At 36.4% G+C, this 22,640-nt stretch overlaps 1 protein-coding gene across 3 annotated transcripts; it reads left to right on the forward strand.

The window, feature by feature from the left end:
* Positions 1-5,664: 5,664 nt before the first annotated feature.
* Positions 5,665-22,131, forward strand: LOC133286678 (plasma membrane ATPase-like). Of its 3 annotated transcripts, none has more exons than XM_061484125.1 (16): positions 5,665-5,677; positions 13,136-13,176; positions 14,277-14,396; positions 14,538-14,636; positions 14,794-14,931; positions 15,036-15,350; positions 15,478-15,804; positions 15,947-16,066; positions 16,645-16,767; positions 19,845-19,949; positions 20,044-20,353; positions 20,587-21,101; positions 21,203-21,376; positions 21,481-21,663; positions 21,760-21,941; positions 22,022-22,131. In XM_061484125.1, the coding sequence occupies exons 1-16, from the start codon at positions 5,665-5,667 to the stop codon at positions 22,116-22,118; spliced, it is 2,862 nt and encodes a 953-aa protein (XP_061340109.1). In that variant the 3' UTR covers positions 22,119-22,131. The 3 variants fall into 3 exon arrangements, with proteins under 3 accessions (XP_061340109.1, XP_061340108.1, XP_061340110.1); XM_061484124.1 differs by lacking the exon at positions 5,665-5,677 and adding an exon at positions 12,684-12,706 and having other exon boundaries at positions 13,143-13,176; XM_061484126.1 differs by lacking the exons at positions 5,665-5,677; positions 13,136-13,176; positions 14,277-14,396 and having other exon boundaries at positions 14,553-14,636; positions 19,845-19,953; positions 20,048-20,353.
* Positions 22,132-22,640: the final 509 nt, after the last annotated feature.

Here is a 22,640-nt window from a genome sequence, read left to right on the forward strand (position 1 = left end):
TATTTCAGGGTTATAATAGTCTTTCTCATTATAATTTTTTTATCTTTCAACTTAAAACAATATCATTTTGGAACTAAATATAAATAATTTATCTAGATTCACCGTAAAAATATTAAAACTTTTGTAAAAAACATAAAATGTTTGGAATCATTGCTACTTGACTCGGACGTCGGATCTATTCTAAAAGAATAGTCATATTAAATTATGGATTTTATAAGAGTTATATTGTAGGAAAAGTGATTATGTAATGTTATAGAGATTCATTTTGCGTGTCATAATTGTTTTTTTTTTTTTGCTTCAAAAAGTGTAGGCCCCACAAAATGTTGTATGTATAGGAAACTTTTTTGTGTCATGTTAAATGATGAATGCAAACCCTTTAAATTATTTGTTGACACGGGGCAAAGTAGTTGTGGACATCCATGCACAATTATAATTGATAATTTATTCTTTTTATATTTTTTGTGTAAGAATAATTAACACAATAAATAATTACAATTTTTTAAAATCCTTATAAATTTAACTGTTCATTTTCATTTTATAGTATTTTATATAATTAATGATTGAAAAAAATTTATGGACTAATATAATGATTATGACGGGATGCTGAATTGTTTATTCAATAATAAGAATTTTTTTTATTTAAATTACTGTATATAGGCTTCTGAGTAGGGGTATAAATGGGCTGGATCCGCTACTAGGAGCCTACGGCCTAGCCTATATTAGGCTGGTCTTGGCCTATTACAAATAGTAAAATAGAACAGGTCTGGTCTTTTAAAAAAACTATTTAGAGAACAGACCATAAGCTTTTTTATACATGTTGGGCCTATAAGCCTACAGGCCGGCTTATATCATATTATTTATTTTAAATAAAATTAATATTTTAATAATTTTGAATAATAAAATAATATTATTTTAGTTATTCTTTTAATTGTTGAATGTTTAATAGGCTTAACAGGCTACCAGGTTTAGATCAAGGCTTTTATTTTTTAAATATAGGTCAGGCCGGGCTTATAATTTGGGGCCTACACAGACTAACAGGCCAGGCCAGATCCAATACTTTTTATATAGATTTGGCCTATTTAAGCCCAAGCCTATCCTAGCTAGTCTATTTACACCCCTACTTCTTAGTTCTGATTGATGGTAATAAATTTAACGTTTCAAAATTTAAAAGGATTTCAAAAACAAGGTTAACAATTATTTTTAATTATTCTTTCCCAAAAAGATAAAAAAAATCAATTATCAAATCGTAATTAATATAATAAATTTAATATTTTTAAATTTGTAAGGATTCCAATTATGTTAATTATTATTTGATTAAACAAATTTAAATATGCATGTTAATAATGAAATTTATACATTAATTTTTATATCATTTTTATACTTTGCTAATTTTTTTTATAGCATTTGTATACTTTGCTATTTTTTTATAGCATTTTTATACTTTGCTTTTTTAGATTAAAAAATAAAAGAATGTATTGAAGTATATTTTTATTGATTATTTAATAAATCATACAAGAATACTTTAAGGGAGTGTTTGATAGAGGGATAAATTTTAGATTCCCATGAAACAGACATTGAAAATCCCATTTACACACGTTTGGTATAAGGATTGTGAAAATTTTCTTGAGAAAAACAGATTTTCAGGATTTAAAATTGTGAAACAAAATCCCAATAAAGAATACCACCCGGGTGATATTCTTAGATTCCCACCTGATAGGAAATTTTTTCAAATTTTTGCGGACAAAAATACCTTGTCTTATGATTATCAATCACAGAGTTGATTTGCTTCTCTTTCTTCTTCTTCTTACTATTTTCATCTGTTACTTTTCTATGGCTTCAGATCTCAAAGCTAATAGCAAAGTGGCTTTCATGGATGAACACTATGAGCTTGTTTTTGATCTCCTCAGTTGGGCTATTGCTCTTAGCCCTAACAATGCCGACCGTGCCCAGGCCAACATAAAACTCAACAATTGTTTTCAACAACCTCTATCTCGAAACCATGTTCAATTGGGTCATGTCTTATAGGTATAAAGTTTGGTAGGGTTAAGAAGCTTTAATCAAGATGGGCTTTTTGTTGTTTGGGTGTTTGTGTGTATTTATGATTTGTCGACTATTTTCCCCCCCTTTGTCCAGAGGTTGTTGCTGATGCAAAGAAGAGAATTGAGTTGAATCATTCTCATTCAAAAGCATATTTACGCAAAGGGTGATATAATGTTGTTCCGGGTTCATACACACGAATAGCCCAATGGGCCTGCAGCTCAAGGGCAGCCCAATACATTAGCTAGGAATGAGACTTGTTTACATTTACTCAAAAAGATACTTCCAGCTTGTTAGGTTGGCCTGGAGCCCAGATTGGGTACTTTTAGCCCAGTAGTCAAGTTGTGAGGTTTACACCCATTATACTTCCATCGTCAGTTATTTGCACAATTAACTATTAAATTAGTAATGGAACTACGATCTATGTAATTGCTAGACACTTTCTACGATGTAGGTAACTGCTACAGGACCAAACCAAACTATATAGGCTTATGAGTAATTCAAGGCCAGGACTCAGATATTAAACAAGAGAGACCTAGACACCCAGTATTCACTTTATACACCTCGACCATACTAACAAACCTATATCCTAAACAAGTGGTGGACTTAGAAAATATTATTTATGTCCGCATATTTAATAACGGGGTTTGCCTCTGAATTTTTTTTTTTAAAGTAAATTTTAAACGTATTAAAAAACAAAAATCATAAATAAGAAAAGAAAAAACTTCAACTTAACATAAAAGATTATTCCCAACACCTTTTTTTTTTAATCAAGTTGATTTGTTATATGGCATCATAAAATATCCAATAAAATATATTGCATCCCATTTCATCCACCGTACTTCATTCATTTTCATTCCATCCCTCATTATATATCCAAGCAAAGCATAATCTAATCAAATCATGATTTACTACTATGTTTACAAAACAAAAAAATTCCATGGATTCATGTCGGGCGACCAAACAGGTCTGCCACTGTCCTAAACCAAATACATCACCCTTAGACCTTTCATACTTACCAGACCCAAGTTGATGTTCATATCGAACAAATGCCATTGTTTTTCTTTGACCTTGTTGATCTCATCACCACAAATTTTGATTGTTTTCAATGTATGATCTCCTTCAATCACAAAGTTAGTTCTTGTACTACCTAATAGTTGCTGTGGTGGTTGCTCATAGCAAACTAATTAAATTAATATTAAGATATTATTATTTTTCATAAAGGTTGAACTAAAAAGGTGGGTTGTCTCATATAGAGGATAGTTTTGTAAAATCATTTTACATTCCAATAATATTTGACAATCAACCAAATATAAAATTAAAAAATTTGAGTCAATATTTCTGATAATATTTTAGCCTAACAAATAGAGTTTTAGTAACATTCATGGAAAATTCACTTTCTTAGCATAATTTAAGAAAAAAAAATTTCTTTTATCAAATGCCTCCTAAATTTTAATGCATGTGATTTATTTCTGATTTTGTATTAAACACGATGACGATTTATGATCCTTGATCGAATTCATCAATTGCATTTCAATCCGCCAGCATTTGGTTTCTCATTCAGATTACTAATTATTACTTATCAATTTTTAGGGCGTAAAGTTCATAATGTCCGTATTATATCAACTGCTAAATAGCGAGATCGGCTACGTGCAATGGCGGACCTAGTTGGTCTCCTCTGTCCGCACTAGCGGACATGAACCTCTAATTTTTTTTTTAAGTATAGTAATAAAGTATGATGTTGGTTAGATTAGGTTTTGTTTGGATATATAACGAAGGATGAAACGAAAATGAATAGAATCTAGTGGGATGAAATAGGATGTCATGTATTTTATTAGATATTTTATGACGTCGTATCAGCTTGATTAAAAAAAAAAGTGTTGGGAATAATTTTTTATGTGAAGGTGAAGTTTCTTTTTCTTTTCTTATTTATATTTTTTGTTTTTTAATCCCTGCATGGGGAAGGATCAACCAAGTAGTGTTACTATTAGTGTTACTACCAATCAATTTTACCGTTGGATAGATTATGTTGATCCAACAGTTATATTTATTTCCATCTTTGTATTGTTATAATTTCCCATATTTAAAGCGAAAGTATTAAATATGGAAAATCATAACCATACAAAGGTATAAATAAATATAAAGTAGTCAATATGAGAAATCATAACTATACAAAGATAAAAATAGATATAACCGCCGTTGGATCAATATAACCGGTGGATCAATATAATCGATCTAACGGTAAAATTGATTGGTAGTAACACTACTTGATTGTTACAATATTTCATCCCTTAATGCATTTAAAATTTTCTTTAAAAAAAAATTTCGGGAGTGCTTCCCCGAACCCCCAAACCCTCGTCACTAAATATGCGAACATGAATAATTTTTCCTGCGATCGCCACTGACTATGTGATCGGCTACTTGAATAAAATAAATTGTTTTTGTGTTTTACATCAATCACCAAATATTATCTTACTAAGTGCGATCGGCTACGGAATAAAATAATTGTTATTGTGTTATATTAAAAATAACATATGTTGTAAATAAGAATAGCTCTATTGGATGAGGGCGTTAGATTCACGTGTGCGATTTGTTTTCTCTCCGATAGGGTTCCTGGTTAGTAACGATCGGTGACGACGAGAGCCAAGTAAGGGATGGAGACTTGTGATGATGGATCGAAAGGTGGGAGAGATCGAACGGCTGAGGAAGAGGACTTGATTCTGAGGAGTGTGAAGAAACCCAAAGGGGAGGCGTCAGTTGATGACAATATGGATGATGTAATGCTGGAAAAGCTGGATGTTGAAGGTAGTGAAAAAGCCAAGGGTATTCGCGTGGAGGGTGCCAGTACGAAGAAGGAAGGAGCTGGTACGAGGGTTATTTCGTACAAAGATAAGTTGTTAAGGCTGAATGGAGGTGAAGGTTTCTCGGAGGATGAGGAGGACGATTGGAAGGAAACTCAGCGAAAGGAAGAGGAGGAGGATGGGTGTGAGGAGGATCTTGGTCAAGGTTCTGTGGAGGACCCTATGTGTCCAGTTCTCCATATTTCTAAGAGTGAGCACAAGGATAGTTGTAAACAGTGGAGGAAGGCCCTTATCATTAAGTTGATGGGGAAGAGAATAAGGACTCGGTTCTTGATGGCACGGTTACAGAGGCTTTGCAATCTTGTTTCAACATATGAATTGATAGATCTGGATAATGGGTACTTGCTCCTAAGGTTTTATGATGATGGAGACTATGTGCATGTGCTGGAGGAGGGTCCATGGGTGGTTGCTGATCACTACGTTGTGGTTCAAAGGTGGCACCCATTTTTTGATCCGTATGATGAGGATTTCAAGAAGCTTCCTGTGTGGGTGAGGGTCCCAGGGCTCCCAATTGAGTTATACTCAGTCCATTACTTGTGGAAAATTGGGAATCTACTTGGGCGTATGCTCAAAATTGATAGGAATTCTTTAAGGAAAAATGATTTGGGGAATGTAGTTATCACTGAGAGCGAAGTTCGCACAAATTTGCGTGGAAGTGGATCTTAGAAAGACCTTGTTATCGAAATTTAAGGTTGGGGATAAGATATATCTGGTTGGATATGAAGGGATTCATCTTATTTGCTTTAAGTGTGGTGTTTATGGACACATGAAGGATAAGTGTGATGAATTATGTAGCCAAAATCAGGGGAACCCAATGGAGGTGGATGTGAATGGGCAGCAGCCCTTGGAGGGCATTTCTGGTGTTGATAGCAAGGCAGGCCAGGAGGTTGAGGAAGCGTTTGGGAGCTGGATGGTGGTTCAGAAACCCAAGAGGGGAGGGAAACCTAGATTTGTCCAGGAGAAGAAGGTGATTGAGAAGGAGAAGGATCCTGTGGTTAGTTCGAAGAAATCTGGGGAGGATATAAGGGGTTCCAGAAGGGAAGAAGGGTAAGGGAGTCAGGGTACTCAGAAGGAAGTTGGTGATAAGGAACCTCTAGTTCCTGTTTTGAGTCCGAGTAGGAATGAAGTTTCAAAGAAAGCTGAGCTTAAAGGGGAGATGGAAGCTGTTATAGATGGCAGTGCTGGAGATGCTAGTCCGAAAAATCCAACCAAGAATTTGAGGCAGGACAGTTCTGGGCAGAAGAAAGGGATTCTTAAGGAGAGCAGAAGCAAGAATGGTAGCAGTGGTTTCAAGTTCAGTAAAGTTATGGTTAGTGATCCTAGGAAGGGTGAGGTGGAGAATCTTCCCCCGAATGCTGGTCAGAGTGGGGTTGAGCAAGGGAAGAAACTAAAGGCTAAAGTCAATTCCTTGCCAAATGGAGGAAATGGAGGCTCGGGTGAGGTGGTGCAGGCTAAGACCAAAGGTAAGGGGGTTGTGGGCCCTGTTCTGTCCAATTCTTTTGCTCCTATTCAGCAGGAGATGAGTTTAGAGGACCAGCTTACACCCTCAGGGGGTGTTAGGTCTGTTATCAGCTCTTAATTGTTTGTGTTGGGTGCTTGGCCCAGTTTTTTAGTTTTGTTAGCTTTTATGTTCATTTGTTCATGGAATTGTAGAGGAGTAGGGAAAAAAGAGTTCCCTGCCCTTATTAAAGACTTGAAATTTAGATTTAAGATTAGCATTTTGGCTTTAGTTGAGACAAGGATAAGTGGTTGTAAGGGGGATAGAATCATAAAAAATTTGGGGTTCAATAAAAGTTTTAAACATGAGGCTGTGGGTTTTGCTGGGGGGTATCTGGATCCTATGGGATGACAAGAAGGTTAAAGTAGAAATTATTGATGATCATAATCAGTATATTCATACCAGAGTTGTGCATTTGGAGGAAGACAGAAGTGAGTTTGTGACCTTTGTTTATGGTAATCCGAGAAGGGTGGATAGGCAGGTGTTATGGGATAGTTTGGTGCTCATTTTTCAGGAGATGGTTGGGCCTTGGATTGTGTTAGGTGATTTTAACTCAGTTCAAAAGGGGTGTGAGAAAATTGGGGGAAAAGAAGCTTGCCATATCAGTATGAATGAGATGAATTCTTGCTTGATGAATTGTGAGCTTGAGGATATAGGTTTCAAAGGACCTAACTTTACTTGGAAGAGGGGAAAACTTCAGGAAAGGTTGGATAGGGCTTGTGCTAATGAGGATTGGGTTCTCAACTGGCCGAATAGGTTTGTGACTCATCTTCCTTTCCTGAATTCTGATCATAGACCTATCTTGCTTGCTCAGGATGAGGTTTATAAAACTGAAGCTGAGGAGAGACCTTTTAAGTTCCTGGCTTCTTGGATGACTGTTGATGGGTTTGAGGATGTTGTGAGGAGTAGCTGGAATAGATTCTTTGATTGGGGTCCTGCAAGAAATGAGTTTGAAAGAAGGGCTAAAGAATGACATCACAATGTGTACAGACATAATATTAGAAGGAAGAATAAGATATATGCTAGACTTCGGGGGATTGACAATTACAGGATGGGGAGGTATGACCACAGCATGGAGATCTTACAGAGAAGCTTGTGGAAGGAGCTTCAGGAAATTTTAGTAAGGGAAGAGTTAGACTGGTTTCAAAGGTCTAGGTGCCAATGGTTGAAGTTTGGAGACAAGAATACAAAGTTTTTTCATTCAGCTGCTATATCTAGAAGAAGGCATAATAAGGTGATTGCCCTTAGAGATGAGGATGGGACTTGGGTCAGTGACAAGAAGGATCTCAGTACTTTAGCAAGTTGTTATTTTGAGAAGTTGTTTGCTCCGAGTGATGTAGAGGTAGAGGAATTTCCAGTGAAAGGTTTATTTCCTGCTCTAAAAAATAAGGAGCTGGATTACATGGCTAAAATCCCCACTTTTGAGGAAATCCGGAGAGTGATCTTTAGAATGGGAAAGTTTAAGGCTCCTGGGCCTGATGGGCTGCAAGCTTTTTTTTTCCAAAGTCACTGGAAGTTGGTGGGGGAGTCTGTGTGTAGGTTAATTGTGGATATCTTTATGGATCCTGGGAAAGCCAAGGAAATAAACATGTCTTTGATTTGTCTCATTCCCAAGAAGGACAGCCCAGAATGCATGAAAGATTTTCGGCCTATAAGTCTTTGCAATGTGGTGTATAAGGCAGTGACTAAGATCATAACTGATAGACTGAGGGATTTTATGCCCATGTTGGTGGCTCCTAACCAGTGTAGTTTCATCAAAGGAAGACAGAGTGCTGATAATATTATTATTGCACAAGAAATGGTGCATTCCATGAAAGAGAAGAAATGGGGTAAAGGATGGATGATGATTAAGGGGACTTGGAGAAGGCTTATGATCGTCTTAGTTGGAAATTTATTGAAGACACTTTGGAGGATCTGGGTCTTCGGAAGCAGCTGTCTGATTTGATTCTGAATTGCATCTCTTCTAGCTCAATGAACTTATTATGGAATGTGGGACTGACAAAAGAGTTTAAGCCTAAGAGAGGGATTAGGCAGGGAGATCCCATTTCTCCATACCTTTTTGTGCTGTGTATGGAGAAATTGGCTCATCTTATCCAATTAGCTGTGGATACCAAAGCCTGGAAGCCTGTTATGGTTAATAAAAATGCTCCTCCTCTTTCCCATTTATTTTTTGCTGATGACATTATTCTGTATGCAGAGGCTTCCCTGGACCAAGCTTATGTTATTAATCAAGTCCTCAAGGTGTTTTCTGCTGCTTCTGGACAGAAAATCAGTGAGGAGAAATCTAGAGTGTGTTTTTCTAGTAATGTGGGCTTCAATAGAGCTAAAGAGATTAGTGAGTGCCTTGGAGTGGGTGTCACTAATGACCTGGGGAAGTATCTTGGGGTGAATCTCGATCACAAAAGAGTGTCTAGGAAGTCCTTGAATTATATGGTAGAGAGGGTGCAGTGCAGGATGTCATCTTGGAGTCAGGCTGTCCTCTCTCTGGTAGGGAGGGTCACACTGGCTAAATCAGTGCTGGAGGCACTTCCAGCTTATGCTATGCAGACCATTGATGTCCCCTCTAGTACTTGTAAGGAGGTGGAGAAGTTGACTAGAAGATTCATTTGGGGTTCAAATCCGAATAAGAGAAAGGTTCATTTGGTTAGCTGGAACAATATTTGCAGGAGAAAGGAGGAGGGAGGACTCGGTTTGAGAGACCAAAGTCTGATTAATAAGGCTTATGCCATGAAGATTGGGTTTGGGGTGATGACTAACTCTGATGCTCTTTGGGCCAGAATCCTTAGAAGTAAATACAAGGTGGATTCGGGTTTAGTTCCAATGCTGAAAGAAGCTAGAAGCAATTCTAATACTTGGAGGGGTGTTTGCAAAAGCTGGAGCCAGGTTCAGGATGGGGTGAAAATCCATATTGGTAATGGAAATCAAACTTTGTTTTGGTGGGATAAGTGGGTACCTGAGATGGGGAGGCTGATTGGGAGAATTGTTGAACCTATTCCAGAGGAGGCTAATACTTGGAAGGTGACAGACTGTGTTGACAGTGAGGGGGGCTGGCAGTGGGAAATGTTCAAGGACTGCCTGGATGAGGAGGCTGTTATAGCTATTTCTAAAGTTAGACCCCCTTCTATGGCAATTGGTGAAGATAAGGTGCTATGGACCTATTCTTCTACAAGCATCCAATTTCTAAAGTTACAATTAAGTCTGCTTATAATTCATTGATTGGCCAGCCTGACATGTCTGAGAATAGAAATTGGATGCTTGCTTGGGATTGGGAGGGCCCTCAAAGGGTTAAATCGTTTCTCTGGTTACTTATTGGGGAAAAGTTGTTGTCCAATGAGCAAAGAGTTAAAAGACATCTTTGTGAGGATGCCTTATGTCCCAGGTGCTTATATGCTGTGGAAAGTTGTAGCCACATTTTCAGGGAATGCAGCTGGGCTAGGAGTGTTTGGCAGCTATGTCTTCCAGGCAGTGAGGCTAACTATTTTTGGGAAGGAGACTTTTGTAATTGGGTTGATAGGAATTTGTGTAGGAAAAAACAGAACAAAGATTGGAGGAGGTTTTTTGGGGTAGTGTGCTGGCTGTTATGGAAGGAAAGGAATAATTGGGTTTTTAATGACGAGTGGAGGAACCCATCAGAGGTGGTGTTTGCTTCCCATTCGGTTGTTACAAATATTGTTGTGGCTGAGTCCTTATACTGTAAAGCTGGGTTACTTGTTGATGATAGAAACAGAAGGAAGACTCAGTGGGAAGCTCCCCCTTCTAACTGGATTAAGATTAATGCTGATGGGCATGTTCTGAGAGGGGTACAAGACTCAGTTGTGGTGGGGTCATCCGAAATTGCAATGGAAGTTGGGTGTCTGGTTTTTCAAGGAGATTAAGCTGTGGCAATGTGTTGATGACAGAATTATGGGGTGTTCTAATTGGGCTAGAATGGGCTTGGGTGAAAGGGTACCAGCAGGTAATGGTGGAAACTGACTCGATGGATGCGCATGATATAAGTCTTCATGGGTGTATGCCTTCCCATCCTCGTTATGTTCTGTCGCTCAGAGTTAAGGAAATGCTTGAGAAAGACTGGGCGGTTCAGATTGGTCATGTGTATAGAGAGGCCAACAGGGTGGCTGATTGGTTAGCTGGCCATGCCTCTATAGTTGATTGGGATATTGTCTGGTATAGCCATGCTCCTGAGGGGTGCTTAGAACTCCTGTTGGGACTGTAGCAAGATTAATGCCCATGTTGGGTAGTTTGTTTGTGTTTGTTTAATTTCTTTTCTATACAAAATAAAATAAAATAACATCTGTTGTTATTTTGCATTTGCAAATTGATGATTTTCGGATCACATGGCAACAATACCGTGTCAAGGGTTTGTGTCATCATAATGTGTTCCGAAAAATGTAAATATTCATAATTTATCATATCATATATTGGATTAATACAATTCCATAAAATTCATTTGGTTTTTTTTTTTAATACAAATCCATTTTGTTTTTGGTAAGATTATTTTTGTTATGTAACTGATATAAAGGCCCACCTTTTAGAAGGTATACAGAGGATTAACAGTTATGAGAGAAGAAAATTAAAGAATTATTCCTTAATTATATCAATCATAATGATATAGTAATGAATCAAGAATTAAACTCTTAATATTTCTAAGAGACTTAGAAATTTACTGCGGTCAGTTAATTCGTCTATAAATAAAGAGTTAAGTCAACTTACACACACTCAAAACCCTCACTCACTTGATTGTTGCTATACGCACACCTAATCCTTTGACTATATCGTTATTATAGTGTACAGTAATTCATTATTTTTTAAGGTATCTCCCGTATAAATACTGAGAGAGGACCTTAGATTTTACATAAATATTATCAATCTCTGGTCGTCTATTTTCATTTTTCTATGATAGAACAATTTTAAATTTATTTTATCTTTTTTTATTGGAGTTCTACTCATCTACTCCTCTTCCGGCGCATTTTCCATACTATTGTTATATGTGCTACTGCCACTTACAATCAAACACCTGTGTTTAACACACTATTTTTCTCTCTTATGTGTTATTATATCAACATTGATGTTTGATTTTTATTAGAGGGATATATGTAAAAGTGGGTTGGACGACAGTATAGTAGAAATTTTCCTCCTTTCTTATGTGTAATTGTGTGTAGGCAGTTTTTGTCGTTTTCTATGTAACAGGTGTTTCTCATTTATGTCCCATCATCCATGAAAACTTTCACATTCCCACTAAATATATTTGTTACTCTTCTTGGAATTTCAGTAATTAGCATTCTTTACTGTAGAGCATTTTGCTGTTCTTTTTGTCCAATAAAATTGACACAATAAATATTTTTTATGGTTTTTTGAGTCCTTATAAATTTATTCGTTTATTTTATAGTATTTTATATAATTAATGATTTAAAAAACTCGGGAACTATGATAGAATTCTGAATTATTATTAAATAATATAATTTTTTATTTAAATTACTGAATACCAAAAACAATAATTACAGACTTCTGATTGACGATAATAAATTTAATGCTTCTGAATTTGTAAATATTCCAAAAATCAAGGCCTAAGAGTTAATTTTTGTATTAATAAGTTTTTCCCAAAAAGATAAAAAAATTTAATTATCATTAATTCATATCCAACAGAAACATACCAATTATCAGAAAGAATGAAGTATCGAAGAGAAAGATAGAAAGATGGTGACTTGAAAATCTTCTTGTTTTATATATTTGAAATTTTGGATGTTATTAATAACAAACTATTTTAGTTTTTTATAGTCAATTACTCTATTTTAACTCTTCATAAGTTTTAAAATTTATTTTAGTTTGAAAATTTGAAATTTTTAGTGTTTTTTAACTTTGGGTGGCTTCAATCTGATATAGCTAATGACTTTTGTGGCTGAAATTTTAGACTTTTTGAAAAATCAAAAACCGCTCCAACTACCGAATAAAATTAGATTAGAGCGTATCGAATTTGAAAAAAAGATCCAAACAGAATAGATCAGATGACTTTTGCTTCGAAACCGAACCAATCCAAACCGCAAACACTCCTGTATCACATTGGATATTTCGATCCACATGATAGAATTTTATTTTTTGATTTTTTAAATTAAAAAACAAAAGAATATATCAAAATATGTTTTTATGGATTATTTTTAAAAAATCATTCAAAAATAATTTAAAATTTTTAATGTGCAAATATGGTCACGTGAACTCTATATGTGTGGAAATAACAGAAATGGAATCCAATAATAAAGGATAAATAGAAAATAATAAATATGGGGGGCAATATGGGAAATGTGAAGGGAATTAGAAATATCAATAACAAGCTGCTAATAAGAAGCGGTGACGAATGACCAGGATGAATGCGAATCAGAAAAAGCCACACGAGTCGCATTGCTATTGATTCGCCTGATTTGGTAATTTGGAATTTTGAATTTGGAATCTTTATTTCCCATTAAATCAGGGAAACTTTTACTTGTCACTAGATCACTAATATTCATAATATACAGTGAGTGAATGAAACACACATTACAGCTGTGCCGTTTTTTAAATTTTTATATAAAAACGACACTGAAACCCTATTGCACACTACATGCACAATTCATTCACACTGATAGAGTGAGTTTCCCTCCCTTTGACGTGGTTTAGTATATAAAGCAATGCAGGTTTCAGAAATGCATTTGGAGCTGCACTTTTTCTGAAAGAAAGAGTCTCTCTTCTCTCTCTCTCTGTTAATCAGTTATGGACCTCGAAAGACTCAAGAAGGAGAACGTCGATCTTGTCAGTTTCCTTTCGCCTTTTAAGTTTTCATCTATTTCATTATTATTTTGTTTATATATCTATATATTCTCATTGATCATTTCAAAAAATTCATATACGCTTGTGTTTATTTATTTTTGCATCTTTTTAACAAGCAGCTGATAATTGTATATGTATATATATATGTAACAATGCTTCTATATGATTGATTTATGATTTCGTATTTACCACGTGATGATTTGTGATCCTTGATTGAATTCATCAATTGCGTTTTTTCAATTTGCTGTCAGCTTTTGATTTCTGATTCAGATTACCGATTATGATCAATTTTTACGTCGTACAGTTCATAATATCTGATTTCTACGTTCGATCCGCTATGTGAATATAAAATAATTTGTTTTTGTTTTTTTTATATAACCACCGAATATTCTCTTGTTAAGTGGGATCGGCTACACCTGAATAAAATAGCATCTGTTGCTAGGGTTTAAGGAAGGATCCATACAAGGAAGTGTTATTTGGCATTTGCAAGAGAGGTTATTTTCCAATCACATGGCGCATGCAATAGTACCAAACTATTGTGTCCTGGGTTTGTGTTATCATGATGTGTTCCGAAAAAAAATGTAAAGCTTCATAATTTATAATGTTATATTGGAAGAATACAATTCCATAAAATTCATTTAGTTTTTGGTTAGATTATTTTTAATTTATTTTATCTTTTTTATTGGAGTTCTATTCATCTGCTCCTTTCCTATGTGTAAAGGGAGTTTTTGTCGTTTTGTATTTAACAGTTGTTACACCAATTTTTTCTATGTTTATTTTTTATTTCATGTTCCCACTATCCATGAAAATATTCACATTCCCACTAAATATATTTGTTGCTTTTGTTGGAATTTTAGTACTTAACATTCTTTACCATAGAGCATTTTGCTTGTCTTTTTGTCCAATATAATTGTCTTATGAGTTTGGTAGACATCTTGCAATCAGACTTGAAGCACTTGAAGCACTTCTTCATGTTATCTGGAATTTTATGTATTACTTCCCTTTTATTTCAAAGCTTTATTTTAACCTGGAAGTTTTCGAAGTTGATGGGGATGTGTGATGTATACGTGCTTGTGTTACAGGAGCGAATACCTCTGGACCAAGTCTTTGAACAATTGAACTGTTCGAAAGAAGGTCTCACAAATGAGGAAGGCCGAAAAAGGTTGGAAATTTTCGGCCCCAACAAATTAGAAGAAAAGAAGGCAATGAATTTATCTCTATCTGGGTAGTTGTTATTTGGATTACTGCAAAACATGTTTTACCTTCAGCTTGTGTCAGCGTAGAGAGGATGGTGCTGATCATTTAATTATTTACTAAGCCTTGTCAAACAATTTTTAAAACAGGAAAGTAAGTTGCTGAAATTCTTGGGCTTTATGTGGAACCCTCTGTCATGGGTCATGGAAGCGGCTGCTATCATGGCCATTGCTTTGGCAAATGGAGGGGTAACAACTCTTAACTCTTTGCATGCATTTGATCACAAGAGGGAAAAACAAAACTGCAATAGGGGGAAAAAGTCCTACACTGTTATACTATTTGCTCTTTTCATTTTCTTTTTAACTCATTTTTCATTCTCATTTGCATCCTTCTTGAAACATACAGGGCAAGCCACCAGATTGGCAGGACTTTGTGGGAATACTGGCATTGCTTGTTATCAACTCCACCATTAGTTTTATAGAAGAAAACAATGCAGGCAATGCTGCTGCGGCACTCATGGCAGGTCTTGCTCCCAAAACCAAGGTATAAATGCCTTAAAAGCTATGGTCTTGCTCCTGCAGGTATTCACGTACATAAATGTAGGCTTGACATGTTTTACGTTGACTCTCTGTTTGAATGGATACAAGGTCCTGAGAGACGGAAGGTGGACTGAGGAGGAGGCTGCCATATTGGTACCAGGAGATATCATCAGCATCAAATTAGGAGACATAGTCCCAGCTGATGCTCGTCTCTTGGAAGGAGATCCTCTCAAGATCGATCAGTCTGCACTTACTGGTGAATCGCTGCCTGTTTCAAAGAATTCAGGTGATGAAGTCTTCTCTGGGTCCACAGTAAAGCAAGGAGAGATTGAGGCTATCGTAATCGCTACTGGGGTACACACTTTCTTTGGGAAGGCTGCACACTTGGTGGACAGCACTAACCAAGTAGGACATTTTCAAAAGGTACTATCTCTTGCTCTTCTCTATTACAGAGTTGTGAAAATCTTTGCATTGTCTAAACAAATTCTACAAGGGCAGGGTAGTGTATTCAACTTGTTTGATGTGCATTTGATGGTTTTGACTTGGTCAGGTGTTGACAGCCATTGGTAACTTCTGCATTTGCTCTATCGCTTTGGGCATGATCATAGAGATTATTGTCATGTACCCAATTCAGCGCCGCAAGTATAGGAGTGGAATTGACAATCTCTTGGTGCTTCTCATTGGAGGGATTCCTATTGCCATGCCAACAGTCTTGTCAGTAACGATGGCTATTGGTTCCCATCGGCTGTCCCAACAAGGTGCTATCACCAAGAGGATGACGGCTATTGAGGAGATGGCTGGGATGGATGTTTTATGCAGTGACAAGACGGGCACTCTAACGCTGAACAAGCTCACAGTAGATAAGAACTTGGTTGAGGTAAGTAGATGACAAACAATTGATTTTTAAATTGATCAATTATATATGAATTAGGATCCATCAATTTAATGTTCAACCAACAAATTTGAATTTGGGATGGTTCTGATTTACTAAAAATGGGAGTAATTTGTCCACGTTGCAGGTTTTTGCAAAAGATACTGACAAGGACGCTGTAATTTTGCTTGGAGCTAGAGCATCTAGGGTAGAGAATCAAGATGCTATTGATGCTTGCATTGTTGGAATGTTGGGTGATCCAAAGGAGGTTTGCAATTTCTTTCCAATGACATATTGGCTTGCTAGTTGCTGCTTGTCTGTATACCTTAGATAGTACCAAATACTAGGACCTGGACCACAAATTGGGAAAAAATTTTGAATATAATTTTTCAAAGGGGTTAAGTTCAAAGCATCACCCGTAGACTCAGTTTGGTATTTCCATTTAAAACTCATCCATGAATTTTCATGGATCTTGAATGCAAAAAAAGCAATCATATCACATTATTAGATCTCTATATTTCGCTTTCCTTCTCTTGAATTCTTCTAAACATTTTGACGAGAGTTAATATTGATTATGACCCGTTTATGATCATGACATACGAAGTAGGATAAGTTTCTAAGTTCGGGGTATGAGCATGCTGCGTAAAACCTGCATATGATACAAGATATAGTCAGATTTTGCATGCATAAAGATCTCTTGTTGGCCTGGTAAATGGCTTTGGTTTAAGCCATGTAAAATCTCCCTGGTTGGCTCTCATAAAAAGCATATCAAACTTTATATTTATCAGGATCTTTGGTCTTTGATAGATTGTAACTGCGTTGAAAACTTTCTCATACTTGTTACAGGCGAGAGATGGCATTACAGAGTTGCATTTCCTGCCCTTTAATCCAGTGGACAAGCGTACCGCCATTACATACATAGACGCCATGGGCAATTGGCACCGAGTAAGCAAAGGGGCACCGGAGCAGGTAAATATATCTTTTAGTGCGCAAGTGTAACATCCCCGTCTCGAGCCGGTTCAATTAACATACATATGATAAAACAGAAAACAACGGAAGACTTAACTTCTGAAAATACGAGCTAACTTTTCTTTTTTTTTCTTTTTAAATTCTCATTCGTCGTAAATGAAAATCGGGCAGAGTTTCCTCTATAAATCGGACAACTAGGGATTTTCCAATCCCACACAAAAGCATTTCCTGATAAACAGTTTATACAAATATAATCAAATGCCCATCCATGGGCGCATGCATAACTTGGCTCAGTGCCACTATATCTAACAGCATGCAATCCAACACGTAAACATATCTGAATATTACCTCATCATATAACGTGCCTGAATACCCAAATGTACATGCATCAAAGCGACAGACATGTACAAAACATATACAGGCCATATACAAAATAAAGGATCAATATCATGATCCATAAAATGCGAAAATACTAAAATACATCAAACACTCCAAAAAGGTAGTAGCCTACAGCCACTCAAAATCCGATCTGTCAACTGCCTCGGCCACGTGTCGTGTCTCTGCCTAGTGAGGACTCACCGTGAATCTGGGCACCTGAAAATATGTCCCCAAAGAGGGGTGAGATTACAAATCTCAATAAGCTCCAGGTTTATAGAGAATTCTCCATACCCCTGGCTCACTCCTGCATGAAAGTCAGATACAAAGTATACGAATACAACATATAACAGATATCATAACAGAACAGAGCATATATCCATATCATATCATAGATGTGCGCCGTCATTCCCAAGGGAGGACCCCAAGCGGAAATCAACGCACGTGTTCCCGAGGGAGGACCCCAAAGCGGAACCAGACATATCAGAGGCGTACACCATCAGTCCCGAGGGAGGACCCCAAAGCGGACGTCCGGGTACTATACAATCAATGGCGAGAGATTGTTGCAGAAATCATATTACAGAAGTCATATCAGAGCAAAACATATCATGTTATCAAATAACTCTATATGAATGCATCTATACAAGGCATCTAAATCACAGTCATACAGTCCAACCATAGTTCACTAACCATGGTGGAGCACTCAAGCAGGAAAAGACTCCTTAAACATAGAGCTTACATCTTGAAGCTTTACCAATACGCTTACTTGTTGCACAAGTTACTTATATGTCTTCAAGAGATTCCGATCCTTTTTAGTCCCTAGGTACACCTAGAGCAAGAATCCACAAATACAAATCAATAAAATGCTATCATGCCTAGATTTTCCATAAGGCATACATTTTATCGCTTATCTTTTTTTCTTTATATTTTTTTCCAATGCTATGCCAATACACAAGTCTAGACCTCTTTATAACCGTTGATGTTCTTTAATTTAATCAAACATTCCCTTAGAAATTTTCAACATCAATCATGCTATTGTTCTTCAAAACTTATCACTTTATACCATTAATTACAACACATTTTATTTAAAATAAAATGTACAAATATATCCCTAAATACCCTATAGGTCAAATCCTATAAGGGAATTTCCAAAGATCCATCTCTTTTACAATACATTTTCTTTACTTCCTTACAACTTGCAAACACCTAGGCATGCATCCACTAGGTTCCTATTTTGAGTTTAGACACCAAGTCCTTCAACACACATCAAGGCCGAAACATCAAGGTATGTTTCCAAGGATTTTCTTTCCAATGTAATATTCTTACTAATTCATTCAAATTCTACTTACTTGAACACATTAAACCCCTCTTAAAGCATCAACTAAATTGGCACAATAAATCCTATTAACCCTATCAAAGGCCGAACATAGAGAGGAAAGACATGATTTTTCTCTAATTTTTTTACATACTTACAAAGCTTCTTTTCATTTCATACATCAAAATATCAATTATTCCTTATCAATACATATTTTAACACATCATGCTTTCCCACCCAAGGCATATACACAATTTTATAACTTAAATAATCAAAACAACATCATGGAAATAGAGGTTTGTTACCTCAAATCAACTACCCAAAGCCTAGAAGGCCTACACCAAGAGAATCTCCATCAAAAACTTCATTTTGCCCTCTTGATGAATAGTACACGAATTTGGGGAAGGAAATATCTCCTCACACAACCAATGATAGCTCAAATAAATGGGTGGGATTGACTCATTGGGTGGTTTCCCATCGATTTCAAGTAGTGGGACTTGTGATTTGGTTAACTTTTGAGTGAGAATCAAAGAAATGAAGAACCAAACCCTACCCCCCCTTTTCACCAAGTGCAGCTCGGTTTCTTTGAGGAAGAGAGGAGAGAGAGCTGATTTTGAATAGTGCTCATTTGAGTCACTTAAGCTTTTAAGCACCTGTGGCCTTTTTACCCGGTTGTTTTTCTATCGCGTATTTTTACTTAATTGACCCGGAACTTAACTTAAAGCTACAGATATATTTTTATTTTTCTAAAGTCATTTAAATTAATTTTTATTTCCTAAGTAACAATATTCATAATTCACAGTATGATTTTTGCACCGTTTTTAACGAAATGCACTGTGAACCACTAACTGTACTTTATTTAATTCTGAAACTTAACACTTATAAACTTATCATTTTCTTGGGCCTATATTGACTTACTTGGCATATATTGGACTTTCTTATTCTTACTTCATCAATTATTTGTTTCTGGACTCTACCGGTTGCTTAAACAGCAGTACAAAATACCCGGTAGAAACACTATTCACGAGATTTCCACGGAAAGTGCCAGACTATACAATTTTTCATTCTGAACTCATTTTTGTCATCAGAATTATCAAATTATGTCTATAAAATTATTTTGCTCTTTTAAGCTCTACCGGTTAATTCACAAAACTGTAAATTCTCCGACAGAACGCACTGTTCATAACATAGTCATGATTACAGTCAAAATACTCGAAATCACTCACTGAATCTAATTATGGCATTTAAATCCTTAAAAAAAATCTCTAATTAAGATTTACCATTTAGGGTCATTATAGCAAAGATCGATGTTATCGATGTTTCTTGTTTCCTTGTACAATGCGGCAATGCCCATCATTAGTGTAGCTCATATTGAATTTCTCTCCAGATAATAGCTCTTTGCAATCTCCGGGAAGATGTGAAGAAGAAAGCTAATTCCATTATTGGTAAATTTGCTGATCGTGGTCTCCGTTCCCTTGCTGTTGCCAAACAAGTGAGTGGTGGTTCTTTGTGCATCAAGTGTTCTAATCTTTCCAGCAATGATGAATGAGAATAAAGTTGTTTTGCTATTAATTATCTACAATCAGGAAGTTCCAGAGAAGAAAAAAGAGAGTCCAGGAGGACCATGGACGTTTGTGGGTCTCTTGCCTCTGTTTGACCCACCTAGGCATGACAGTGCAGAGACCATTCGCCGAGCTCTCCATCTTGGGGTGAACGTTAAGATGATCACAGGTGATCAGCTAGCTATTGGCAAGGAGACTGGTCGCAGGCTTGGCATGGGGAGTAACATGTACCCTTCTTCCTCCCTCCTTGGCGAGCACAAGGATGAGTCTATTGCTGGGATTCCAGTTGATGAGCTTATTGAGAAGGCTGATGGCTTTGCTGGTGTCTTTCCTGGTAAATATATATATCTACAGTTTATAAAATTTATGTGACGAGCCTTACATTACATTGGTGATCTTAACAATTCAATATTTGATAATTACGTGCTGCAATTATTTCTAGAAACAAACTGAAGCATATTCTTTTTGATTTTAAAGGAGGATTTTACTTCGTTGATTGAGACATAATTTTGTTATGATTAAAATTCAAAAATCATTATTCAATTAATAAATTAATATCAAATGCAGAGCACAAATACGAGATTGTGAAGAGACTCCAAGATAAAAAACACATATGTGGGATGACTGGAGATGGTGTCAATGATGCTCCTGCCTTAAAAAAGGCAGATATTGGAATTGCAGTGGCGGATGCAACCGATGCAGCTAGAAGTGCATCTGACATAGTCCTGACAGAGCCTGGTTTGAGCGTGATTGTGAGTGCAGTCTTGACAAGCAGAGCCATTTTCCAGAGAATGAAGAACTACACCATTTATGCTGTATCTATTACAATCCGAATCGTACTTGGCTTTATGCTGCTAGCTCTTATCTGGAAATTCGATTTCTCACCTTTTATGGTTTTGATCATTGCTATACTAAATGACGGGACAATTATGACCATTTCCAAGGACAGAGTGAAGCCGTCTCCTTTGCCAGATTCATGGAAACTGAATGAGATTTTTGCCACAGGCATAGTGCTTGGCACCTACCTTGCTATCATGACTGTTATCTTCTTCTGGGCTGTTCATGCATCTGATTTCTTCTCGGTAAGAATAAATCTTACTTTAAGAAGACTTCGGCAGATAAATTAAAAAAAACTGTTAAAATATTAACTCCGGCTGAACCAAAAGTACAAAAATATTGGCAGGAAAAATTTGGTGTCAGATCTATCAGGTATAACGAGGATGAGCTCACAGCAGCTGTTTACCTTCAAGTGAGTATTGTAAGTCAGGCTCTCATCTTTGTTACTCGGTCAAGGAGCTGGTCTTTCGTTGAACGCCCTGGTCTCTTGCTTGTTACTGCCTTTATAGTAGCTCAGCTGGTGAGTTGTAATATAACAGCCTTATGATTTATCGTTGTTTCTCTTGGGTCTAACAAATTACTCGATTCTTGCATTTGTTTTTCTGAATATATTTTTTTTCTTAGATTGCCACAATCATAGCTGTCTATGCAAACTGGGGCTTTGCAAGGATGAAAGGAATTGGATGGGGTTGGGCTGGTGTTATTTGGCTCTACAGCATCATTTTCTATATCCCCTTGGATATTCTTAAATTCTTCATTCGATATGCATTGAGTGGCAAGGCATGGAATAATATTACCGAGAACAAGGTGCCATTTCAACGTTGTGTACTTAATGGTATATCATATAAATGGCAAATCTATATCTCTTTTGACCATATGTATTTTTTGTGCTCTATGATGCAGACTGCTTTCACAACAAAGAAGGATTATGGAAAGGAAGAGCGAGAAGCACAATGGGCTACAGCTCAACGCACGCTGCATGGGCTGAATCCTCCTGAAGCAGCACAAATATTTAATGAAAACAACAACTACCGTGAATTGTCTGAAATCGCAGAACAGGCTAGGAAACGTGCTGAAGTGGCAAGGTAATGTCTAGTAAATGCTTATCTGCAATTGTTCTTAGTTAAAGCTAAACTAAAACCAATCTGGTCCATTTGTTTTATAGGTTGAGGGAGCTTCACACATTGAAGGGACATGTCGAGTCCGTTGTGAAACTCAAGGGACTTGACATTGATACAATTCGGCAGCATTACACTGTTTGAGTGAAGTATGTATTTGTGGAGGATATTAGAGAGTAGAAAGTTAGGAGGATTATTAAGTTTCAATATGTTGTCCTTTATCATCTTGAACCTTATTTGTATTTAGGAGGTTGCACGGGCTTTACAATAATCCAAATACCTTGAGATTGTGGAAAGACAATCCGAGGTTGGATGGAGAGTTCAAATGATTTAGCAGATTTTATTATTCCATTATGAAATGTTATTTGACTTCATATTGAAATCGTTTTTAGCATTGTTACCGGTATACTAGTTGTTTTTTCTGCGGGAAATAACGTAAAACTTATGGTTCAAATGTACTTTACCCGCTTCAACTATAAGTTTGTATAACTTGATTTAGTTAAAAGAAATTTTAGTATAACTAAATGGAAATAATAGTCTCATGTTGCATAAGAAAACTATCTTATGCTATACACCCATAGAATTTCGCTTTAATTTTATTTATTTATTTTAATTATGAACCTCACATATTTGTGTCACGTACATGAGAGTACTATCTCATGTAAC

The sequence above is a fragment of the Gastrolobium bilobum genome, unplaced genomic scaffold (genome assembly GCF_033153095.1).
Source record: "Gastrolobium bilobum isolate Gb01-03AN ecotype WA unplaced genomic scaffold, APGP_CSIRO_Gbil_v1 utg5155, whole genome shotgun sequence".
NCBI lineage: Eukaryota > Viridiplantae > Streptophyta > Magnoliopsida > Fabales > Fabaceae > Gastrolobium > Gastrolobium bilobum.

What these genes read in the sequence shown, in the direction of transcription:
- LOC133286678 (XM_061484124.1), top strand. Translation starts at nt 12,684, where the DNA reads ATGGGAAATGTGAAGGGAATTAG. An exon ending in GGAAATGTGAAGGGAATTAG is followed by an intron (nt 12,707 to 13,142) that starts AAATATCAATAA and finishes ATCAGTTATGGA; the next exon opens with CCTCGAAAGACTCAAGAAGG. An exon ending in TTGCTTTGGCAAATGGAGGG is followed by an intron (nt 14,637 to 14,793) that starts GTAACAACTCTT and finishes TGAAACATACAG; the next exon opens with GGCAAGCCACCAGATTGGCA.